The sequence below is a fragment of the Chinchilla lanigera genome, unplaced genomic scaffold, assembly GCF_000276665.1.
Source record: "Chinchilla lanigera isolate Chin_1 unplaced genomic scaffold, ChiLan1.0 scaffold00019, whole genome shotgun sequence".
In the NCBI taxonomy this organism is placed as follows: Eukaryota; Metazoa; Chordata; class Mammalia; order Rodentia; family Chinchillidae; genus Chinchilla; species Chinchilla lanigera.
In genome coordinates this window covers 2186336-2212396 of record NW_004955420.1, presented here as the reverse complement: position 1 = coordinate 2212396, position 26061 = coordinate 2186336, and the positions used below count along the sequence as shown (strand labels likewise).

General features: G+C 37.1%; 1 protein-coding gene across 1 annotated transcript in view; it reads right to left on the bottom strand.

Annotated features, from left to right (window-relative positions):
* Fndc3b (fibronectin type III domain containing 3B) overlaps positions 1-26061 on the bottom strand; it is a 261521-nt gene that overhangs the window by 222928 nt on the left and 12532 nt on the right. The window contains exon 2 of the mRNA XM_013513455.1: positions 16487-16562. Coding sequence (XP_013368909.1) covers positions 16487-16562 — 76 coding nt within the window. The remainder of the gene's footprint in view (positions 1-16486; positions 16563-26061) is intronic.

Here is a 26061-nt window from a genome sequence, read left to right as displayed (position 1 = left end):
TCATGACAAGCAGTAGCTGAATCGCCCTGTAAAAAAGACACATCCTGAACGAATGACAATACTTCATTTTATGTAGCTGGTTCACAAAGTTCCAAATCAGTCCCTCTCATGAAAACCAACATGATTAAGAGTGATGTGCAAAAATAGCAGGACTCGTATGCACCTGGGATATCTAAGGGTTTCTTAATTTGCTGCAAATTTAAACCAGAGATTCTGTGAAAAGAAGAAATATTATTTTTCTCAGAAATCGATGTTTAGGGCTCTTCCCCTCTGTTCACAGGGCAAGGGGTTGGGGACAACCTGAAAGTCAACACTTTCTCTCCAAAAGTACCATGTTTATTGAAGAAAATAGTCGTTCTTATGGAGAATGTGTAGAAGAAAAAGGAGATGAAAAACAGTAGTTCAGGATTTATAAATGAGAGAAAAGGCACTAGACGGAGAATAGACAGAAGCAACACAACATAAAAACTGCACATGAAGCCCAACGCTACAGGTACTGAATACCACTTCGAAATTTGTGCTCCCTGTATACAAACTCAAGGTACAAGGAAGAAAACTACACTGATCCAAGAGCCCACCTGTGGCTACAGAACTTCTTCTGTGAAGACAAACCGGTAGCAAAAACAAATTAAAATACTGTAAGCACTTAGAGATTTAGTGATGTAAAGTATTCTATTTTATTTTCAATCACTTGTGAAGAGGAAGACATCCAACAACACATCTAAACTGAGTGATCATTTCAAACCTGGTCTTCAGACAGGGACCAAGTATCTGTAAAGTGGGTATCTCCAGCTCCCCTATTTAGGGAGGAGAAAAAAATTAATACTACACTCTGTTATTTGTTAATTTACTAAAAACCAAACAAGTATAGCACGTCAAGTTCAATGTGCTACAACATGCTTTAAATAAATATATAACATTTCTACGGAAGAAGAGAACCCTAAAAAAGGTGACTCTTAAAAGCATCAAAACTAAAAACTACCAAATCTCATATAATTCTTGTACATCTGGAATAAATTTAAATTAGTTATTAAATAAAATATTTAGAGGCACTGGGATAGGTCCAAAGGTAATATCTCTCCTGATTAACACTGCAGGACAAAAAGGGAGATGGACATAAAACGAAATAGTATAACTAAGTAAAGTTAAATCTTTTTCAAATAAATGTCAGAATCACATGGTAAGATTACTGAACTTGGTAATATCATATCCAACAGGATAATGCTGCAGTAGCAAACATGGAGAGCAATGGAAATTTTTATTTGTTGTCTGCTTCTTTGTTTTGCAGTATTGGGTATCAAAACCAGGCCTCATGAATGCTTGCGATCACTTTACCACTGAGCTAGCTATCCCTGGAGTCCCTAGCCTTGAAAATTTTTTAAATTTATAGATTTTGCCAAGTTACACAGAAAAGATACAAGTGGCAACACCTACAAGAGTGTACACACTCACAGAAAGTATGTGTCTAGGGGTGTGTGTGTGTCCATACCCAAATATGCATATGTAGACATACTTACAAAAAATAAACATTTTGGCACGTGTCAGGCACTTGGGGACATTCTAAAACTATCAAAGAGCACCAGAAAGCCAGGTGCAGTAGCTGTACAGACACATGCCTGCACTCCTAGCACCCTGAGGACCTGAGGCAGGAGGATCCCAAATCCAAGCTCAGTTGTACAATTTAACAAATAACTGTATAACATCCTGTCTCAAAATAAAAGATATAATAGGGCTGGAGACATAGCTATGCAAAGGCCCCAGGTTCAATTCCCAATACTGGAAAAGAAAAAACAAAAAAAAATTTTTTAAAGAGTGCCACAAGATCATGACTTGTGTTTTAAGTCCTCCAGGACATATTTAAAAGTGACTGGATTTACACAAATATTTCTACTACTGAGATGTAAATAGAACAGAAAATCATTTCAATGTTTTCAAACATACGTATGTGAAATGATTATACAAACACAAAATTAGGAAGTAATCGTATACTTTTATTTCTAAAGACCTAGTTAAATCTAGACAAGACACTGAAAACTAAATTAGTTTATTTCATTGATTCCAAGTATAACCTTTATCACACTTTAACATACTGGAAAAGGATGGCATGTTACAATCAATGGTAAGCTGGTTTAATTGATGGCTTTTTCAAGATTTGTAGAAATATGTAAGATAATGGTGCATTTAAAATCAACAGCATAGTTGATTTGATAAAATAATCTCTGAAACCAACACAAAAGGGACAAATGGGTGTAATACTTCCGAGATAAGAGACAAACAGTATAGCAATCTCATTCAGTTCAGTGGATGGGAGATGACACATTGTAGGGGTCCCCAAAGGACACACAGTCTCATCATCTGAGGAAGTACACGTAGAAGGAGAATGTATCACTTTTCATGTTTTGGGGGAATTTTTTTCATTCACAAATAATTCAATACCCTAAATATTAAATGACATAATGCAAAATCTACCAAGTGTTGTTTCTGCAGAGTAATGTAAACTAAATATTTATGAAAATACCATCTTTAAGAGTATAGTGGGGTTATCACATCTAAACCTCTGGATATGGAACCCACCAAGCATTGAGTTGTTTCTTTCTTTTTTTCTTTTTCTTTTTAATCCATGTGATTCAAACATAGATCCTGAGGTAACAACCAGTGATATAAAGTACGTGGCATACAAAAGGTGTACACATGCATTAAAAAGTAAAGTGCCAATTATTAAAGCAAGAAAAGAAAACACAGGTAATTTTGTCTCTTTTGTTACTGGTCAAGATTAACATATGCTAATAAAATTTTTAAGAAATTCATATAGTACCTAAAGTAAGAGTCTCAAACAATAACTTAACAATTCACTTTCAAATAAAAAAAAATCCTTGATAATTAAGCCCTTGAAATCTACCCACACTTATTTAAGTAAACCTATTTAAGTAAATCTTTAGTACTGTATTTTCATGAAAATTAGAGGCATGTAAACGGACGAAAACTCTACAGGAAATAAAGTGAGAGGAAGTAGAAATTGGGAGGTTAGCAGAATTTTAGAAATTATCTGGTTCAATTCTCTTAAGGTAAGAAAACATGGGTCCCGGATAAATAGAACCAGACCAAGTGGAAAGGAAGTTAATCCTACATCAGGAAATTCTCCTGCTTTTCTCAGTTTCTGAAGGTTTTGTCATCTTTTTCACTTAAAAAGAAAGAGAAAAATTAAGAATATAATCAACTGATTATTATTCTATGAGTTCAAGTCCAATGACTTCTCACATAAACCAACTAAAAATAAAAGCTACCCAAAGAAGGTCTGTTAAGATGCATAGTAAGATTTGTATCAATAAAAAGAACAGGCTTGAATGAACTTAAAGAGGCCAGATTAGTAAAACTATTTTACCCTTCCTGTTGAGCCATTTCCTGTGCCTCCTAAATACATTATCCAGAGCTACTTTTCAGCACTCTGGTTCAAATTCTAAAGAACCTCATTTTTCTCCAAGTTTGTTCTGTGGTTAATTACTTGCCTTCTGACTATCATAAGTACAGCCAAGAAACAGGTAAAATGCACCTGTTGTTCTTAGTTACATCTGAGCTGAAGACTGGTATTCTATTCACTTCTGAAGAATGTTAATTGCTGGTACCAGCAGGACAGGTGCAGTGAAGAGGAAAAGAACTATCAATGAATTCAACTCACAGAACAGTGACAGAACTCACCTACAGACTATGAGAAAATGAAGTATTGTAACCATTATAACGAGTAATCAGTCTGGGAATCAACAATTTGACCTTTAAAACAGGTTTTTAAAATGGGACCCAAAGTTCTAAATTTCTATTATGATTTCCCTGCTCATACAGGGGAAAAAGATGCATAATCCTGAGTTCTAAGAAACAGTGGTGCCATTCCCTAACCTCAACTGCCTCTCGTACTTCGCCTCTCCTCTCAGGCATCCTCAGCTCAGGTCATTACTGGTGCAGAGACTCATCCATTCTGCATTGAGTCACTTCCTTTCCCTTCAGTTTTATGCTTTAAACCGTCCTGTTTCTTTAGAATACTTTACAACATGAAGCCAGCTTCCATTTTGGTCTACCTACTTTCTATCCTCCCCCTTGGCTTTTTCCTTGACCATGATCCAGTTAACACAATTTGGGGGGTAGAAGTGAAGCATTAATTTGCTTTTTATTTGAATTGCAGTAAAGTGTGATATTAGCTCTTTAGAATACTTTTTGGGCTGGGGATGTGGCTCATTGGTAGAGTTCCTGCTGTGCAGGAACAAGCCCTAGGTTCAATGCCTAGCACCACCACTACCAAAAGAAAAGAAAAAAAAAGAATACTTCTTATATTTGTACAAAATTCCTAAGTCAGTGATCTCCAAATATTACATGAATAGTATGCACTACACTTAAGTTACCACTAGGACAGCTCTGACAATGCTATTTATTTTCATTAATTGGGAACTGAGGCATAGAGAAGACAAATTCCTAATAAAATGGTAACTGAATAAGATGTGAACTGACTGTACAAATAAGTCCTCTGAAAAGACAGCCCCTGGTACAATGACTGGACTAAAAATAAAGAGAGGGAAAATAGTTCACACACATGCAAAGAAAAGTTAAAACATTTTAACTGAGCTAATGAATGAAGAATTTTAAGCCGATTTTTATTTTCCTGCATTTTCATGGAATTTTTCCTCTTGTGCATTCTATCATCAAGTTTAATCTCAGGGGTCTTAATTTTTTTCATTTATGGGCATGGCTTCTATAAATCTCCATTTTTTATATTCCTGGAAGCATTTATTTGTAAGGTTTTTTAAAAATATTTCCTATTAGTACTGTACACCTTTGCAGTACATGATTATATTCATCATGAGGGATATACACATGTACACACTATATCTTAATTCTTTCTTCTTTGTCCTCCAACCCATCTCTTGTTCCCCTTCCCCTTTGAACAACTTCTTACTTCCTAGTATCTCTCCCTCCATTCACTTTTTAGTTATACCTCAGATTTAATATCTCCTTTTCTTACCCTGCTCCCCACCATAACAATGTCTTCTCTCAACTGTTCTCAAAACTCCTAAACCAAGCACATCAATATTACCTGGGAACTTCTTAGATAAATTCTCAAGTTCCACCTACCAAAAACCTGACTCAGAAACCCTAGGGGTAGAACCAGCAACTGTCAACAAGCCCCTTCAGGTGACCAAGACCCATGCTAAAGGCTGAGAACCAAACTGCTACCAACTGGGTCTGACACACTGAGATCCATATACTGGTAGGATCACCCCAAGCAAGCACCCAAATATTTTCTGAGCACCTACACCATCCAAGGTCCTAGGTCTGATTAAGAGAACCAAGAGAGCAGTCCCACTCCAATCTTTCAAAAAGGCAGTGGAAACAGGAACCACAGCAGCTTAACAGCTTCTGAAAAGCAAACTATAGAATGGCCATTTTCTCATCTCACATTTTCACCCCCACCTACACTACACAATCTTATCTACTACCATCAACTTCAAATTAGTTTTAATTAAGTGTGCTATTATGTTTACACATAAATCGGGGTAAAATAAAATAAAATAAATCTCTACTCTGCTGAAAGCTTACTAAATCCTAATTTCTTTTTGAGGACCTTTGTTTATTAACTTATAAAAGTTCACAACTAAAGCTAAAGAGCAATTTTAATAGGCTCAGTAAAGAAAGCCACCATATAGATTTTCCTTAAATATATGTAAAAGAGTAAAGATTTTTTTTTTTTTTTTGGTTTTTCTCCGGTACCGGGAAGAGTAAAGATTTTTAAGCCCTTTACCAATCTGTCAAACTTCTGAAGAAGACTAAGCAGGATGGACAGACAGATGTGAAGCATGCACAAATACAATGGTCTTGGGAAAGCAGGACATTGTAGAATTTTGCTTAGATTAGATTCACCAGATGGTCAGGTTAACCAGAAATTCTCAAATTCTGCTGCATAATAATTAGTATGACCTGGGATTTAAAATGACTAATGTCTAGGCCTTCCTTATCCCTACAATCTGACAACTCCCTGCATTTAGACCATATGACAACTCCCTACAATTAGCCTAGAGATCAACTTTTAAACATTTTTTTTTCCTTCCAGGTAATTCTGATATGAAAAGTTATAAACTACCATGTTAATGAAACCACTTTAAGAATTCTGAAATGTTACATTTTTTTTCTTTAAGTATATGACACAAGCACTATACACTCTAAAGGCGAGTGCTTAACCTATGGAATAAGGTCTGTCTTAATCTTTAATACTAACCAAATTAAAAAAAAAAAGACTAATCAAATTAACCTGAGAGCTTGATTGGAATGCATGGGGTAATCGTGTCACAATTCTGCTACATTTTAAATGTTTTTAACTATTTCATGCTTATACTAAAAAAACTGAAGTTGAAGGATCTGACTACATTACCTGCAAAGATCATTCCCAACAGAAAACATATCAAGTTCTAGCTATGCCGAAGTACTTGTTTTGTCCAACCTGTACCACAGTGAATCAAGCATAGAAAATTGACACTGTTGGATACAGCAAGACACACTGAAAGGATGTTCAAAATGCAACCCTGGGCAACTGTCAGAGACTTGGCAGTTCACATAAGAACAAGAAAAGTTTAATTTGACATTTATAAGTGAACCTGTGAGTATATATTATCAACTTTAATGGGCGGAGTTTGATGGGTGACCACCCAATAAGTGTAGGATATATTCAGATAACCCAAAAGGAGGAGTGGGCAATTCTGAGGCCATTTTCATGTATATTTTGAGGGACCCAGGAAGAAGAATTAAAACACAGTTCCTAGTTACTCAACTGTCCTCACATCCTCACAAATAGTTTACAAAATATCTTCCAAGTCAAGCTAAACTGTATTCAGTGAGGGATTGTATATGTTAAGAAACAGAGGGGGGATAAAAAAATGTTTAGTAACTCCTGTTTGCACTACAGGTGAATTTTTCTCTAGAAGACCATGTTCCTCACTCTCTCTGCAGGGAGCTCTCCCCAGTGATCAAGCTGTGAATGTCTCCTAACCATCTTTAAATGTGTTTCCACTTCCACATCCACCCACCATGGCCAGCCCTTATCCCGCCACCTGGTCCTCCCTGCCATGTTCAGTCATGCTGCTGGTAGGAAAAGAAACTATCACACCTACTCTTTTATTCAGTAACATTCATTTAAAACCCTAAACTATACTTGATTCATTGATGAGACACAGAACTGGAACTTCTTATTACAGATAAATCCTATAATCTATAACTGGAAAAAACAAATATTAATGAGTAAATTTAAATTACAATATTTGCTGTGCATACAGAGAAAGTCTGGGCAAAAAAAGTGTATCTTTTAGTAATAGATAATATTAAAAATATGTTCCAGGGTGATCCCAGCCTACCCCTAAAAAAAGTTATTATAAGAATGAATATAATAATTTTTCCATGTGTTTTACAGGTAAAATAAGCTCACCCATACGTTAGACTTCTTCAGAGTTACTATTTATGGAAAGACAGTTGTCTGCCTTCATTATCTTAATTTGGGGAACTGAGAGGCAAAATAACCCCATTTAATTATCAATGCACAGTAACAATGAAAGGGTAGGGGGCCACTATAAATTAAGGAACCTTTCCATTACTTTCATATGACTCTTAACCAGCACTGCTATGGCCTGAATATTTGTATGTTCCCAAACTCTTCTGTTGAAATCCTAACCCCCAAAGTGCTATTAGGAGATGAGGCTTTGGGAGATATGTAAATCATAAGGGTGGAGCCCTCAGGAATGGGGTTAGTGCCCTTTAAAAAGGCCCAGGAAAGACCAACAGCCTTTCCAACAATGTATAGCAACAAAGAATCTATGCACCAGAAGTCATGGCTGCAGCAGACACTGAAAGACCAGCATACTGATCTCTGACTTCCCAACCTCTAAAACTGTAAGAAATGAATCTGTTATTTATAAGCATTCTGAACAACTAAGACAAGTACCTTATAAAAAGACTTTCCTTTATTTTGAACGCCTAGTCGTGTTATACAGGCACTGAAATAGAAATGACTAAAATTTGAGCTTTACCCTTGAGTAACACAATACAGTCTTAATTAAAGACACCTTTAACGTGAACTCTTCTATTTTAAGGTGTAAGAACAAAAAAACAGTAAAACAAAAAATTGAAAAACTAAAACTAAAGCAAAAAACTATAAATACTACTACAAATAAAGCAAAAACTAAAGAAATAAAACTAAAACTAAAAAACTGTAAAATAAAAGGTGGCAGACAACTGAAGTAATGTGACAATTTACAAAAAAAGAGTAAAACAAAAAATTGAAAGACTAAAACTAAAGCAAAAAACTATAAATACTACTACAAATAAAGCAAAAACTAAAGAAATAAAACTAAAACTAAAAAACTGTAAAATAAAAGGTGGCGGACAACTGAGGTAATGTGACATGACATTCAAAAGGTCTATGACATTTTTTTTTTTGGTTTTTCTCCGGTACCGGGAACCGAACTCACGACCTTGCGCTTGCCAGGCAGGCGCTTTTGCCGCTGAGCTAAATCCCCAGCCCCATAAAAGGTCTATGACATTTAAAGAACTCCAAACAGTGGTACCTTCAGAGATGACATTTTGATCACTGATTAATATGCAAAAAGGTACAGAAACATACCATTTTGAAGTATTAGAACTAAACTGTGAAGACACCTCAAAAATCCTAATAGCTCAAGTTCAAGTGGGTATTCTGAAATGCTTTTAGGTAATAATTAACAAAAATGAATGGCAGATCCATATTTACCAATAATGAAGATCTGGAGCTTAATAATGGTTCTTATTTTCTGAGCCCTTACTATGACTCAGGAATTGTTCCTAGTGCTTTCTATACAGTATCTTATTTAGTCCTCAGCAATCCCTCATGACACATATTATGCAGTTCTAGAGAAAAACAGACTGCGGTGTGCAGAAGGAAGTAATTCTACAATATACAACTAACATACAGGAATTTCAAAGTCAAGTACTCTCACTCTAAGACCTGTAGTGATCATTTAAATGCCTTAGTCCCTTAACGCTACCTAAGAGCAGGATTACTAAATAAAAGTAAAAAGTACAGAACTTAATGGAAATGTAAAAAGCAAGCCTGTAGGAGGGGAGCCTCACTCAGAGGAACTGCTTTCTTGGGTACAATAGGAGGTTCTAAAAGTCTGTGTGAATACAGCCGCTCAGGCATGGTGTGAGAGTTAACAGCTATTATCCAAAAGAAAAGCAACAACTGAAGCTTCAACTACAACAAGACTTACTTTAAATGCATGGAACAGTGGGCTCATTGTTTTAGTTACAATCCTATATCTGAACAGTATACACATTCCCATAAACCTCCATCTGAAATGTTTGAACTGGTGCCATCATTAGCAACCTCATGAAAGCAAGCCTATTATAAATAAGCCACAAAACAGGGGCTAAAACTTCAGCTGATTTCCACAAACAGGACAGTAAGTCACTGCCCATAATTAACCATGTAATCTCTTTAGGAAAAAAACAATTAGCAAAGCTGTTTATATTAGTATATGATGATGGTGGTGGTAGTGATGGCACAGCAGATAATTTCACAGTGCTATCAAACATCAGATCCATCCCTGTCCCCATTTTAAGAGAGAAAAATGAAGCTAAGAGATTAATAATTTGCAAAACACCAATAGTTCATAGTATAGAGCATTTAATCTGAAATTTTAACACCAATCAATATTTACAAACAAAACCAAATCACTGGAACTTTATTGAAGAAAAAAGGCCAACAAAAGTTGGGTGAAGTTTTTGTCTAATTGGTTAAAATTCCATTACTGTGCAACTTTAAGAATAAATGGCAGCAATCATGATAACTGGGAAGAGAAGGAGAGGTAAAGAACAGCAGACACCCCAGGGACCTCTCTTGGGAAGCACTCAACACTTGGGGAGGCAACATGGGCATTGATAAAACTCAGTCCTTCCTCCACACACACGTGAACACAGTGGTCTGTAAGATCGTAGCTTTTCCTCTCTCCCCTTTCAGTAACTGCTCCACCAGTCTTCAGCAGCTCTGGCAAGGAACACCCTGCTAGTAAACTTCCAGTTAAGCAGGAGCAAGCTGTTTTCTGGAGAGGGGCCTATCAGTTCAGGGTATGGAATGCCTACTTATAACCTAGAGCTACACATCAGTCCTTGTTTGGAGGAAAAGGTGCACAATACACAAAATACAAAATCTCAAACATTTCAAAGATCAAGTGTGCTCAAAAGTTGAAAATCATTTTTCTCCAATATTTCAAGAGGAAACAAATCTAGCATGAGAAATGAAAATTTTTTATTTAATAAAGCAAATAAATACACAGGTAAAACAATGATTTGTCTTGAAGACAGTATTTAGAAGTTGTAAGATAGGCTTGAAAGCTGGTGGAATGTTCCCAAAATTCAGACTCTTGTTTTACAGCTTCCCTTAAAAACCATGAATGAACTCTCGCCAGATACAGCTCTCAACCTATCAGAAAGCTACGCATGACATGGAGGTTAACCTAGGCAAAAAAAAACTTCCCATTTTCAATTCTAAATGATTTTTAAGGGAGGCCTACGTGGTTACAAAAACATTTCAGCTCATTCACAATCTCTCACAAAGCCCACAAGTACAAAATAAGGAGATTTTCAAAGAGATTTCTTGTGTAGAAAAATAAGCTCCCCAAAATTTGATCTTATATAATAGAAATATCTCTAATAAGACATTCTACAAATAATTCGATATAGTCAAATGATAATTCTGTAGCCAACATAATGAAAGACACAAATGTATTTAATGCATTCATACTATAATTTCACTTTTAATTTTTTTAATCAAAAACTGGTTGTATTTAAGCCAAGACAAAAATGTAATCTTCAACCTTTAAAGACAGACTTTATTTGAAACAGGTCCTGGGTTTTAGGATAGTAAAACAGGGATTGCTCCTTTATACACAGAGTTTGCGTTAAAGGATTAAAGCATATAGAATCTTTACTTTTAAAATTTGTCTACCTCAGCTTTTAAATCCAAACAAGCTACGGTATTAGTCATGACATTTCAAATAAACAATGCAAGAGACAATTTGAGTTCCCTAGAGCCTGTCATGTAATTCTTAGAAAGACGGACAGGTCAGTATTCTAATCTGTCAAACAAGTCTAGTAAGTACACAGAAAGTGGCACATAAAAAACAAAAAAAGTACCAGAAGGTCCTTGTGACATTCTGGATGCTGAATCATACATTGGGGTGGGGGTGGGGGGACGGGAGAGGGAAGAGACAAGGAAATTCAGGAACATGGAACAGCTCTCAATGGTGTCATTCACTGAGCCACTGACAGCGTGGTGTTCATCAATGATACAGTTCCCACACTCACTGGGAACAGGGGGGGAATAGGATACAGAGCTGAAGAGGGCTAAAGGAAAACAAGAGAGAGAGAAGAAAAAGTTGCACAAATTCAAACAGCTTCAATGCTCGAGCTATCTCAGAGTAAACTCTTAAAAGTTTCCCCAACCACATACTCTGCCAACATTCAGTCAGCCCACAATACAACTTGGCAGAATAAATCACTATTGTAAAAGATAGCTACATTATTCTGGAGAAAAAATAATTAACAATTAACTATCTTTAGATTTTATCATTTATTAGAATAATGATGGTTTTTAAGCATTAAATCTTTTTTATTTTCCTTGTTACTATGATATTCACCTATTTTCTCCAAATTCGTAATTTACATATAACAGTCTTAAATTAAAATTACAGTATTAATATAGGGTCATTATGAAAGTTCATGAGGATTTAATTTTCTCTGAAAAACAAACTGATAAGCTTTAATTAGTAATCTGATTTGAAAGTTCTATAGAGACTTTAGAGACCACTAAACACGCATCACTAAACATTTTAAGCTCACACTAGAATGGTAAAATTTAAAATAAAATTATCATGCCTGATGTAATACACCAAGGACAATCAGGAGTCCAGTCAGCAATGATCTGTGTGTACCGCTGGGGAGCAAAGCAGAGAGGATGTACTGTTTCCGGTCACAGTGACTTCGGAGTCTGATTCAAAGACTAAAGTTTCCATGTGTCCAGACTGCATAGTGTTGCATCCACCTGCTCCTCCAAACTCAGAAAAGTCAGGATGGACTACAGCAGTCCAGGAGGGCTCTTGGAAGAGACAGACCTAGAGCCTTCCAGGAAGTAGGGTGTTTGTGTTGGCTGGAGGATTCTACAGAGAGCAGAGAAACAATCCAGATAAAAAGACAGCCTGTGTGGACAGGAAGGAAGGCTCTACTGCCAGCACCTCAGCCCAGACACGGACATGAAAGAATGAGACCCACAGCTGCCCTCTATTAATCCTTGACTTTAAGCAAAGGAAAGGATTCGTATTGATTGTGAGGACATTTCTTTTTTAACAATTAGCTCTTTATACAATTCCATCTGGCCAAGAAATGAATAATCTTTTGTCTGGGATGCCATAGGTATAAGTCCAGCCTCCAGTAAAATGAGCTGTGCCCTTTGTAGCCCCTTCAAAACCTATGATTCATGTTTCTTGGAAAATACTGAGAAATATTCCATTAGAAATGATCTGCTGTCACAGAATATTGTATGTTTCCTGTGTTTTTCTTTCCTCATTATCACCAAGGACATTCCTAGGAAAACGAAATCCTATTTCCTCCCAGATATAACCATATTCTTCAATATTAATGTTTTCAACTTCCAAACTGACTTTTGTAACACCGCAATGAGTTCTTGGGGGTCTTTCTAGTGATGTCAAAATGTCTTTCAGAAAATTATTAGGCCAACAAATCACATGGCACGCAAAGGGGCTAAACCTCATATGGCAGCATTTCAAAGCCCTGAAACCAATTCCGATCTCTCCCACTAGACTTTCCCCCTGGGAAACCTAGCAGTACAGTTATTTGGCTAACAGTTTCAACCACGGCATGAGCAATGGGTATGACTTCCAACTTTCAAGGAAGGCCACCACCAACTATAACCTTTCACCCCAATTTAAAATGAAACAAAATCTCTCTACAAGCTTCACTATCTTTAATTTAATCCCTACTAAAATGCAAATGCTTCTCTCAGAATTTTTCACTATTAGAGACCACAATTTCTTATTCTTTTCTAATAGGTTTTCAAAAGGCAAGCAGAAAGACTGTCTTCCAGTGTACCAGCTCTCTCCCATGCACCCATCCTCTGCCAGAGGATGGAGCTGGTAGCCCTACTTGAAAAGTGAGCGCACTCCACATTTGAGGCCAATCTTAACATGGCAGAAATAATGAGTTCTAAAACAATGCTCCGTATCAGACTGTGTGCTAGCCCAATCTTGAGTTACTTAACAGATATCTTAGTTTTCAACAAATTGCCTGTCATTCTCAAGTCCAAATCACCACCATCCACTTCTGTTCTGCAAACCGTATCTGTCTCATCTTGGCTTCCTGCCCACTATTCTGGTGCTCACAAACAGGAACCCACCTTGTTCTTGTCACATGCCTAAGGAAAATGGAACCCTTCCTGAGGGAAAGCCACAAAGCAAGGCAATGAAGAACTTATGCTCTACTTAAAGACACCCTAGGGATGAAAACTCAGCACTGCGTGCCTCTTTCTGGCTATGTGATTTTAGAGTGCGAATCATTCTCCACAGGCCTCAGCTCCCCTCTCATGCTCACTAAATGAGAGAATGCACAGCACTGCGTAAGAGTGGAATGAATGTGGGGCTGGGGATTTAGCTCACTGGCACAGCGCCTGCCTGGCAAGCACGAGGTCATGAGCTCAATTCCTGGTACTGGAAAAAAACAAAAAAACAAAGAAACAAACAAAAAAAAGAGTAGAATGAATGCAATGACAGAAATGAGATCACAGCAAGAGTCAGGATGGCATAATAGAGTGTGCTGGAATTTACATATATATTGCCTTATGCCCACATTCTACGTTGCTGTGCTCTACCCAGCCAGAGTGAAACATTCACTAGCTCACACTGGAATGCAAATGGAAGATTTTTTGTTTTGTGTCTTAGCCTGTTAAGAGATTAGTGGCAGTCAATGGGCCTAGATCTGGATTTTAGTTTGCCTTACAACTTTCCTTCCAGTTTATGAAATTCATCCTACTACCCTAGTGCCTCCCGAGTCCTAACTCAGCACTTAGTTTCTGGTTTCTTCTCACTCTATCCTATGCATTTCAATTAATCGGGCCAGGTACCATCATACCCCAAATGAAGACAGCTCTAGTGTCTAGACCTCCACAAATGAACAAATAGGAAGGTGGGGGGACCCAAAGACAAATGGGATTCACAATTCGGTTTTATTCAAAAGCATTTCTGAAATCACTGAAAAGGTGTTAGTGTCACTTATCACCAAGTATTATCATGAATAAAAACAAAGCTTCCATTATGAATAAAGTCATATACTTAGAACATTTTCTGTGGAGTGCACAGCTACTGACAGGAACTCAGAAAAGTAAAAGTGAGGGACAGGCTAACTCCATTTGAAAAAATACTCGTTAAAAGTGAACTACAGAGCCAGAGATATATAGCTCAGTGGCATAGTGCCTGCCTGGCAAGCGCAAGGTCCTGAGTTCAATTCCTGCTACCAAAAAAGAAAATGTTTACCAAAGAGTTAACTCAAAGTGGCATGAAAAGACTTTTACTTATGTTGATCTTACAGCAATTTATTTTTATAGATTCTATTACACACACTCAGTTGTAAAGAATCATAGTCTATCCAACAACTCATGGGACTCCCAAATTACAATAGCCAGAGATTCAAACACTTTCTTACTGAACAGGAAACCTAAGCTTTATTCTACATACATAATTTTTCCTCTAGTTTTTGTAGTGTGATTTTTTTTTTAAAAAAAAGAGATACAAAGTAGATGCTGAAGTTTTAATTGAAATACCCATGTACTGTAATACTATGAATAGGAAGAAGATTTTATATCCCATAATATTTTTAAATTTTTTTATTTTTATTAGTTCATGTTTGTAGTGCATAATGATTGTATTCATTCTGGGGAGTTGGTCAAAATATTTATTTCCTCTTTTCTTTGACCTGAAGTTTCATCATAGTTTTTCCTCAGCAAAGACTAAGTTTTGCTTTTAAGCAGTTTAAAATACCAAAGACCAATTTCAGGGACAAATGGTCAGAGAAAGGGAGTCAGTGAAAAGTATTAATAAGATGGTTAAATTATTTCAGATTAATACCAATTAAAACTCATTCAGCTTGAATCCTCAAAAATACACTTAATCCTCCCCCTAAAAAGAGTTCTAAGTTTCTGTTCTTATAGATTAAAGAAAAGAAGAAGTAGTGAAACTGCAAACTAATGTGCTCTGTTGCATTAACCAATGCAACAGAAAACCCAACTCTTTTTATGCAGCTCATTAAAAGAAACTAAAACTGATGGACATTTTCTCTAATTTATTTGGGTGTGTGTAAACAAGTCCAAGTATTATAAATAAATCCTCTGATCCAACTGCCATCACTAAGCTAACATAGATCTCTCAGCTACATGACAATTCATCATTTGTCTCACTGAATAGTGATTGATCCCAATCAGCACTATTCACTGCCAAAAAGAGCCATCACAAACCATACTTTCCAATACAGCAGTGTTTACTGACCAATAACAGAACTGGATTGAATTTCCTACCTAGAACTCCCATGCAATTAACCCTATGCCATTTCTTTCCAAAATAAACTGTGAAGAAGAGGTATTAGTAGTGCACAAACTAGAAATCAATAGACTCCCTTGCTGCTATACTTTTTAAGAACTACATGTAAGGAACCTCCACTACAAGATCCCGGACTCAGGTGACACATGCCATGGGACCTTCACAGATACTCCACATGTTAGATATGGAAAGAACATGAACCACTGCGGGCTAAAGGGCACACTTCAATGGGCACCCTTCTAAAGTGGCATCCAATGCCTCTTGAGATTCAGACTCTTGTTTAATTGCCTTTCTTAACTGTGAGCTGAACCTACTGACTCCCTCTTGACTTCTGGATAGTCAGTCTGTACTGAAGTGAGCTGCCATGCCACAAACTTAACCAGGAAACTAAAGGAAATCTCCTACACATAGCCCCCAGGAAACTAAATGCTGCCAAAAATAGCTTGAGAGAGCATGGATATAGACATACCTTAAGACAACGGCAGTCCTAGCCCACATCTTTTAGTTTTGGGGGAAGGCCCAAAGCCCTAGGACCAAGCTAAGTCATGCCCATTCCATGATCTACAGAAACTGAAATAATCAATTTTGTTTTAAACCCCTAAATTTTGGAGTGATTCATTACTCAGCAAAAAATAGCTAAGAGCACCCAAACCAGACTTTACTACTAAGAGCACCATTTGGACAGCAATATATATTTATGGGGGGAGGGGGGATATATTTTACTTCTAGAATCATATGCAGACACAGAAAAAAAATCTTGTATCTTTAAATTAATAAAGGATAAATCCTTTGATTCGAATGTTTACCAAAAATCTCCTTACCTTGAATGCACTGAAGTGTTCCATCTTCTGCTCTTATTGTAAACGTCTCACCTGGATTAACTTGAACAAGAATAACCTGCCAAAACAACACACTAATTTCAATTTAATATGAAAACACTTAGGAATTTTCTTCAAGTTTTATTAACTAAATTTATGTACTAGTCAAGAAGTGTGTGGCACAGAATAGTATATAAACATAAAATTTAGGTATAAATCATTAATCTGGTTAAAATTTGGGAGGATAAACAGATACATGCATTTTCATTTAACCAAGTGAATTTTCCTGTTATTTATGTAATTTGGATAATTCAAGTTTAAGAAATCTTTTCTTTAGAAAACCTTTTCTTTTTTTTTCTTTCATGAATTTAGACAGCTCTTGAAGAAAAACCAACCAAAACTATACTGACAAAGGAAAAACTGTAAAAATAAAACATCTATATATACAACACAAAGTAAAATAGGTATTATTAATTACCCCACCAAACTCAAATGTTTAAAACGAATACCTAGAGTTAGCATTTTAGTCATATGAACATCAATATTTAATATTAGAAAATAACTTCCAAGACTAGACCATGAGCAGCAATGGCAAAGTATATTCTTTCAACAGTCTCTGTTCTAATACAATAAAAGAGTGAATCACAAATTTATACCTAATTTCTATCTAAACACAAATTAAAAGGCACAATCCAAACTTTAAAACTATACTTAAAAATTATCAGGTTCACAGTTAACACTATTCAAATAAACAGCATATATTTTAGAAATTGATAGACTGTTGATGTTGTATTTACAAGTTCTTGGAGTAAGTCTCACTCCTTCTTGGCTTAGACCTTTAAGCATACTGTTCCGTACTCCCTTATCTTTGCCTACCACTGACTTTATTCCTTCCCTGACCAGCCAATGTCTATTCATCTTCCTCAGTTTAAGACATGGCATTTGATTCCCAAGACAGCGGAAGTCCTCCACTAGATGTTCTAAAACAAAAACAAACAAAAATTTCCACTTTACCACCACTTCCTAAATTTATAATTGCAATTAATTAACTAAGCAAGTATTTTAGTCTCTGCCTGTCCTTTAATTAGGTAACACAAGAATAAAATCTGACTGTCTAGCCCCATGCCTGGCACTAAATCAGAACTCACTATTTTGCCAGGCATGTTGGCGCACACCTATAATCCCAGTACTCGGGAGGCTGAGGCAGAAGGATTGTTGTGAGTTTGAGGCCAGCCTGGGCTACAAAGTGAGTTCAAGGCCAGCCTGAATTGCATAGCGAGACTCTGTCTCAAAAAGACGAGGAAAAAAAAAAAAAAAGAACTCACTATTTTTACTGAATGAGTGAAAGTCATAAAGCATAAGGAAAACACAATTATTTTAACACAGAAGTGAAGCTTTAATGAAATGTACTTTGAAAGTCAACTTTACTACATATGCTATAATGTATCAGTTTTGTAAAAGTATTTATTAACACCCAAGTAATTTCACCTTTAAAATTAAACCTTTACTATCCATGTACTTTGCTGCTTCTAATAATTCATCATAGGAGACACTGCCAAAATATCAAAATCTTTAAAATTAGGAAATAAATTAACTGGAAAAAAACAGTCCAAGCTTCATCCCTGGTGTTTCCTATTGAACGGTAAGTTATTTCAAGGCAATTTATTTTTCCTGTACAGTAACTGTGTCAATAATCTTTTGGTCTTCAGTATTCAAACTGTCACCAATGTAAACACACTGTGCCATTTTAAGAACGCAAAAGGAAATTCCTTCAGATCTCTAAAGTGATAAAACATTTCAATTGCTTTCTTGAAACTGAACTTTTAGAGCCATTCCTTTAACATGAAATTCATCTGAGTTAACTTTAGTTTTACATAAATATTGAGCATACTTGTCTTTCTAAACTCTTTAGTCAAACTCTAGCATCCCTGTAATAGAGCCAAAACCATCTGCTTTGCATCTAAACCTCCAGAGATAAGCTGATAATATATGCCTGTGGACTTAATTAGCTGGGAAAAAAAAAAAAAATCAATGGACATGAAGTCTCTATGTCCCAGAGTTTCTCTGACACTCAGAAATTCATATACTCTCTTCTACCACCACACTATTAATTGTCAGATAAAGTGCCCTGAATACTGGTGCTGAAAAATACAATTCACCAGTATTATGGAAAGCCCCAGGCAGGAAAAAACGACTGCTGAACTGAGGTGTGCTCCAGATTGCCACGTTATCTTCACACCATACTGCATAACAAGTGCCTCTAATAGTTCCTTCAGTTACTGACAACAGCCACCATTCAAAGCATTGCCCAGAGGCATCCAGCTGGGGAAGTCCTGACTCCCACATCTCTCCTTCAGGAGAAGGATGACAGGTAAAGAGCTTTTGAGCAGCCTACTAAAATACCTCCCTTCAAATGTTTAGTTCCTATAATTTTCACTGCTGCTGAGTTTCTATGGCAACCAGATTATAATCTATCAAGTTATCTCAGAAACCAGGCAAATCTCCTGTGTCCTAAGACCAATTTTTCTTAGTAAGAGCTAAAGTCGATATTTGACCAATCTGTATTCATCTTGCCATGGAGGTATTTTAAAAGAAAGCACTGCATTATATTGATGAAGGGTGATCATCTTGCTGCTTTCATTGCCAAGTGCAGAGATAAAAATACAGTTCTGACACAGCAGCTCAATAACCTGTCCTGACAGCAGATGTAAATGAATCCTGCATTGGGCCTTGCATCACCCTTCCTTGAGGAGCCTGAGTTACACGTTGGCCAACTGGGGCACCTAACCTTTTGTATCACACAAGTTGGTCACACATTCACTTTCTCCCCCTCATCTTTCTCTGTGCCCCCTCCTCTCCCTTCTCTTCAGCCACAAAGCAGCTGTAACTGCTACAAGTTCTCTTAAATACAAAATATAAAACATAACACTGCTGTTCAAGCCTCATCTTTTGTCCTCACACTATTTCCTGCTTTTCCCAAGTCAGCATCAAATGGATTTATGCTGTATTCTGTGTCTTGTCAGAGAAGAAGGAAAAAAATCAAGACAAAGATTTTAATCACTGAAAGGTTTTTTTCTTCTTAACATAGAACAAAAATCAAAAGCATATGCACATACCTCAGGCTACTACTGCTTCATTAGATCTGTTTCAAGGCCACTAACGCTACCTGAACCAAAAGCCCAAAATAAACATAGGCAATTTTTTTTAAACATAGACAATTTATCAAGGCTTAATAAAAAATAAGTGACCACTCTTCCAAAGTGGAAGAAAAAAGAAACAACACAAAGAAACAATACAACCAGACAATTAATACAATTGAGAAAAAAGCCAAACCAGCACCCTGAGAACATTTTCCCAATGAGCAGACTGAAACAAGGTGCTGCAGATCTTCCCTCACAGTGTAAATCTAAATTTAACTGTTTTCATCCATTAGAAGAGAAAAGGGAAAGCAACTTTTGCAATTTAAACATGGGATGGCTGATTAACCCAGATGAAAGAATACCTAAGATTACTCCTAGAGAAAAATTCCTAATTTATGCCTTAAGTTAAAAAACAACCAGCCACTTAAGTAAACCTCACAATGTCCATCAAAAATGCTTCAGCTAGGGGAGTAACACAGAGACACCAAAAATGAAATAGTGCATTTGTAGCATTCTTAAAAATTCAACCTAGATGGTCAGGACATAAATGGAAGTGGGAGAGAAGACTTCTCCTTCTGGAGCCTTCTCCAATGCCATACCTTGCAAAGTTTGTCTTTTGCTAACTTGCCTCATGTATAAATACATACACAAAGAAAATGTGCCAGGTTAAAGATATGAGCATGTAGATTAAAAACACACCTCGGAAGATGATAGGCAAGTGTTAATTGCCTCACCTTGCTCACCCATCCTCCCGAAGCCTGAATCCAAAGCTGGCAGGAAAAAAACATGCAAGACCAAGAAGAATTTAAACACCACTGGGTCAAGGTACAGGGCCACACATCATGTGTGAACCTTTTCGGTGGTCAACATAACCAGTAAGATAAACGCTCTGATTTTGTTTCTTTCTGTGTTTTAGGACACTTTCCAATGATCCAAACTTTTAAAGGATAGAAGGTTCAAAAGTTGTCTCCCTGGACAGAAAACTTTGACATTTGTAAAATTAAATATAGCTATGACGTAGGCTATGGAATCAAGTCTTTTCACCCCTTATAACAAGTGCAAAAATAGTTACAAGCTATTGAACCTAGATGGGCTGTCAAATAGGTACCGTTAACCGGATTTACAAATGAGAAAACTTGAGGCTTGAAGAATGCAAGAAATTTGTTCAGTCACTACAGAGTGCCTGAGCTAGCATAAAAACCCCAGCCCTGCCTGACCATAATGGGCAGCAGTTACATGAAGTCAAGTATCTGTACAGATACAGTACTTCAAAAATTTGCAATCTTGAGAGAATGCAGTTAACTGGGTCAAAGGCACATCCCCAGAGACACAGAACAAGTGCTTCTCTAGAAAATTTGTGCTCACTCCCTGAAGTACAGCCTCCTACCTGCAATCAAGGTACGGCGGTTACATAGCAAAGGACCCTAACTCCTATACTGGGCAGAATTTACTTTCACAAAATTTTTGTTAAGTCCTTTAATCCACCACTCCCATCACCCTGAGAAAAACCAAGGTGCTAAACACTAATATCACAATCACTAGATGCCACTTCTTATGGGTCAATAGTAAGCATAAGAAAAACACAAGGTAATTTTTGTGAAGATTGCATTATAAACTCTGTTCTCCCCACAAAATCATCTGTCATTAACAAAAACAACAACAAAAGACTGGAATGATTAGTAAGAAACAAGAAGTCAGATGAACCAAGTGGGACACCTTTATACACCAAAGCCATACAATTTTATGCCTATGGAAAATAAAAGCAAAAAAGAGTTCAACAGCTGCATTTCATGAAATAAATGCCCTCAGAGGAAGTACTACTACATGTCTGTCATAATTCAGCAAATACAAATGAGCACTCAGAATACATCAGGTACTCTTCCAGGCCAGTGACGGTGAACCTCTCAGAGCTCTCAATGGTGACACAGGTTTACCACCACTGCTCCAGGCACTAGAAACAGAACCTCAGACAACACAAAATTCTTCCCACCTTGGGCTGATAAATAGAATTGGCATGGCGGGGGGGGCATGGATTTAAACAAAAATAAAGCATTTACAGTCAGTGGTAAAGAAAATACAAAGGCTGCTTATAAGAAGTTGTACATTTTTACTCTAATTGCATACTGGCTTGAATAAGGAGATTCTATTACAAAAAGAGGTGCTGTGTGCTAAGAATATAAATATAGCATTAACTTAAATGAAAAAATGCATAATGTAATATAGATGCCCCAAACTAAGTTAAAAGCCTCTTTTAAGACAGTCACTAACACCTAAATCTAAAGTTTCAACCACAGGACTTCTAAGACAAAGACCAAAAACATACAGGCCCAAAATTCCAACTATGTTTTTTTTTTTTTTTTTTTTTTGGTTTTTCTCCGGTACCAGGAACCGAACTCATGACCTTGCGCTTGCCAGGCAGGCACTTTTGCCACTGAGCTAAATCCCCAGCCCCCCCAACTATGTTTTAGTATGGCTTTTCTGTAGCTAAGAGTAACAGCTACCAAATACCCATGTGCATTTGGAATACCATGATGTTGATTTAAATCATTTTTGTCTTATTAAATACATTTTTCAGGGTAGTTGGATACCAAAAATGTAACTCCCCTTTCTTTAGCTAAGAATTATGTTCACTGGGAACAAAATTTGGTTCCTGCCATAACTATTTCAGGGCTAATCCTTGTTACAGATACTGATCAGGTGAGGTACAACACCTTTCCATAGCCGGATCCCATCCACACACCTGTGTCCCCAGACCTGGATCTGAACACAGTGGTAGAAAATCAGCAACTCAGGCCTCTTTCTCCCTAACCAGCCCCACCTTGAGCTTGCACAATGAATCTAGGGTGTCCTACTTCATACAGAACAGGCTAGCTCATGCCTAGTTTTGATTGGCCGAGACAGAGCAACATGATCCCCACTGATGTGCTACTTAATGTCACACATCTATGGTAGGCTGCATTGAACATAATCAAGCAACCCTAATGTAGGAATTTCAAGGCCAGTGAGAAAACATATTTAACTGCCTATATTGTAATATTCCACAATTTTCAGAACTTGTTTCAATACTGGTCACGTAATGATGCCCTCTCTCTAAGATATAAGAATCAATGTGCCCATGAACAATGCTCCCATGCTTTGACAGAGCACATTTTATCATTAAATATTCTAGAGTTACCTCTCCTGTACTACTACACTTCCTTAATTGCTTAAAATTAACACTATAATTGACTATCACTTTGAGCATATTAACATAACTTGAGTGTTTCAGAAGGACTTGACAGAAAAGGCAAAAGAGCCCCCTCTCCACGCTTGCACAGATTATCACCTATTTGGACCTTGGCCTTGCACTGATATATGACCCTTATTTAAATCAACACAATGCAACTACTGAAACCTTTGTTATTCAATACAACAAACATTCACTGAGTAATTACAATGTAACACTTTATAGTATTAAGCATGGATGAGTCTATGATAAGAACAATAAAATCTTGCCCATTTTGTATGTGAATACTATAGCAGAAAAATATGGCTAACTATATAAAGTAATGTGTTACGGCTTGTATCTAGATGTCCCCCCAAAGCTTCATGTGCTCATAGATGGGGCTTTTCAGAGCTGGCTGGATCTAAACCATGTGATACTGAGTTTATGGATGTGATACTAAATTAGTCCACTGATTGGAATTAGCATAATTCTGGGTGGCACCACCCAAAAGTCTGGTAGCCTGGATGGCATAAATGGGAAGGCAGGCTAGCTGCTTGCTCCCTTTTGCTTATTACAGCATGAAATGTTCCTCCTATGCAATGCGCCTCTGCCATGCCACCCCACCTTGGAATCAGCTGACTCTGAACTGAAACTTCTACAAACTGTGAGCCTTTCCTCCTTTAACTTTTGGTGTCAGGTATTTTGTCTCAGCAACTAGAAAAGTAACTAAGATATAACATTACCTGCTGTCAAGTGCTATGGACATGGATGAAACCATCTAGAAACCAGGAAATGTTGTAGCTGGGTGTGATATTTAAAGGGGGAGTAGGAGGATGCAAGTGGGAAAGCAAAAGATCAACAAGTAAATGCATGGAGGCTTGAATGATATGGACATGTTGAACAACACTCAGATTCCCATATGGTATGTACATGGAATTGTGGACCAAAGGTGTGACTTCAAAGGGGCTTTTTGTCCTACCTAAAGGTCTGGACTTTACCCTGAGCAGAAAAAAGGCAGCATTAATAGGTAACTGATGGCAGAGAGCAGCTCAAAATGAGAGGCAAAACACTGGACATGCAGCATCCAATAAAGACATTAATGAAATAGACATCAGTGACAAAATTCAGTGACTATGTTGTTCCAAGTGGAAGTCTTTTAAAAATTCATGGTTCAAATTTAACTATGGCTACCCAGATCTCAAAGTTTGCTCCTCTGTAGTTCTGCCCAGCCCTCTACAAAACTGGGCTTCCTAAAATTGTGGTCTCCAAATCATAACTACTTCATATTTTCCTACTTCCTGTCATTTTAATTCTGTTATCTAAGTATGCCTCCACCACTCCCACAATCGGCTTACATCTCTCTTGTGTCTCTTTTCCCTTCTAGATGTTTTCTGGCCTTTATTTCTCTCTCTTTAATTTCTTGGCTTTTGCTCTAAAAAGCTAACTCCAAAAGTATTCAGTAGCCAACCTAGGACTCCTTTTCTTTACCACTAGGCAACTCAACAAGCAGTCAGTCACAGTAGTCTGCATTTGCCTACTTTCCATAGTTTTCATTGGTTTGATGACCAAAAGGAAAGTAGTACAAATATAATTACAAGTCCAAGGAGAATCACTGTACTACTGGTCTTCAAGAGTTCAAAGTTAATATCCCCAAGTTCCTACCAATGATGAGTAAAACGAGACTCAAGAAAAAATTTTACCATCTCTTCATGTTCTCAATAAAATCAAAAGCCACCCAATTTTCACTTCTAACTAGAGTTTCTACTTCTATGTGGGAAACATTCTGGCTCTCCCAGAGGCTCAACTCCCAACTCATCCATATTCCAACATCTGCTTGGCTTCTAGGGATCTCAGCAACAGGAGCCATTTTGGAATCCACTCATGGAAGTTCTGAAATCTAAGCTCCTTACATCTACAAAATGATTGGAATTACCTGGAAATGCTTCTAATTAAGATTATCATAAAGAAAGCCAGCAACAAAGAATAATGCTGTAACACAAAGGAATGCAGAAACTTCCTAGTAGGTACGGAAGTCCAAGAGAAGACCCTCCCCCTGACAGTTTTCTGACCCAAAAACTGCCCTCTGAAAGCACAGAGAAGAATTAAGAACTCCAGATCCTCCAAAAGCTATTCAGCCCTTACCTTTCTGAATACTTAAGCAATCAGTTTGAAAGGTTATCCACTGCACAATCTGGAGAAACAGAATTACACAGCTAAAAAGTTTAAAGAAACTGTCCAGAGTTAATTCAAGGCAAACAGAACTGAAAAACACCCTTCAAAAATGTAACGCTTAATTAGCACTTGTCTAATTTCTGCAAAGCCCTAGGTTCGATCCCCAGAAGCACCAAAAAAAAAGGTAATGCTTTCAGGTTTTCCTTCCTAGATTTGAATACTCAAGCTCTGTTAAACAACTAATCAGAAAGCCAGGCACACTCATACTCAGTCCTGCAAGAGCCACATCCCTGAGCGCACACACACACCAACTTATACAAATGAACAGACCATTCCAACTCTTCCCTCATTCTGCACCAAGTCTGCATCCAAGACTGAAACTAGTCTCTGCACAGCAAGAAGGAAAAATGTGACCAAGATTTTCCAGCCAGCCCCGCCCCTCCTCCCCACATACCCTCAGCACATAGGCGCACACAGCAGATTCTATGTATGTCTAATTTGGGGCCAGTTTATGCACCATGACATCAGTGCAGTATAATGAGCCAAGTTTAAACTCCATCTGGGACAAATAATGTCCAGGCACACTGTGACTTCTTTTGTTTATATACACTGACTAAATATGTCTTGGTGGTAAATGAACTAACTCTTAAGATTTATTTCCCAAGCCCTCCAAAACAATATTCTGCACCCTGAAGCAACTCCTTGCCTCCAGTTCTCTTTCCAAGGCTATGCGTAAGTGATTTTTAACAGAACACATGATTTTGAAACATATAATTAACATCTTGAGGAAAGTCAAAGTCCAAGCAGGCCTTCATCAATCTAAAACAAAGAAACAGAGAAACTCACTAGTAAATGGGTGTACTACAATTCACATTACAAATGCTGCGTGACAATTCTATGTTCTCCTTGGAGAACAGGAAAAGCGGAGGTGAGAGAGTTAAGGCGATCTTACGTAGTAAAATGGCCAGTTTCTTTCTTTTTGAACAGTAGGGTCAGCTTTTTCTTTAATTTTTGGCATTATTTAAAGGAAATAACTATAAAAACAAAAAAAAAATAAACCA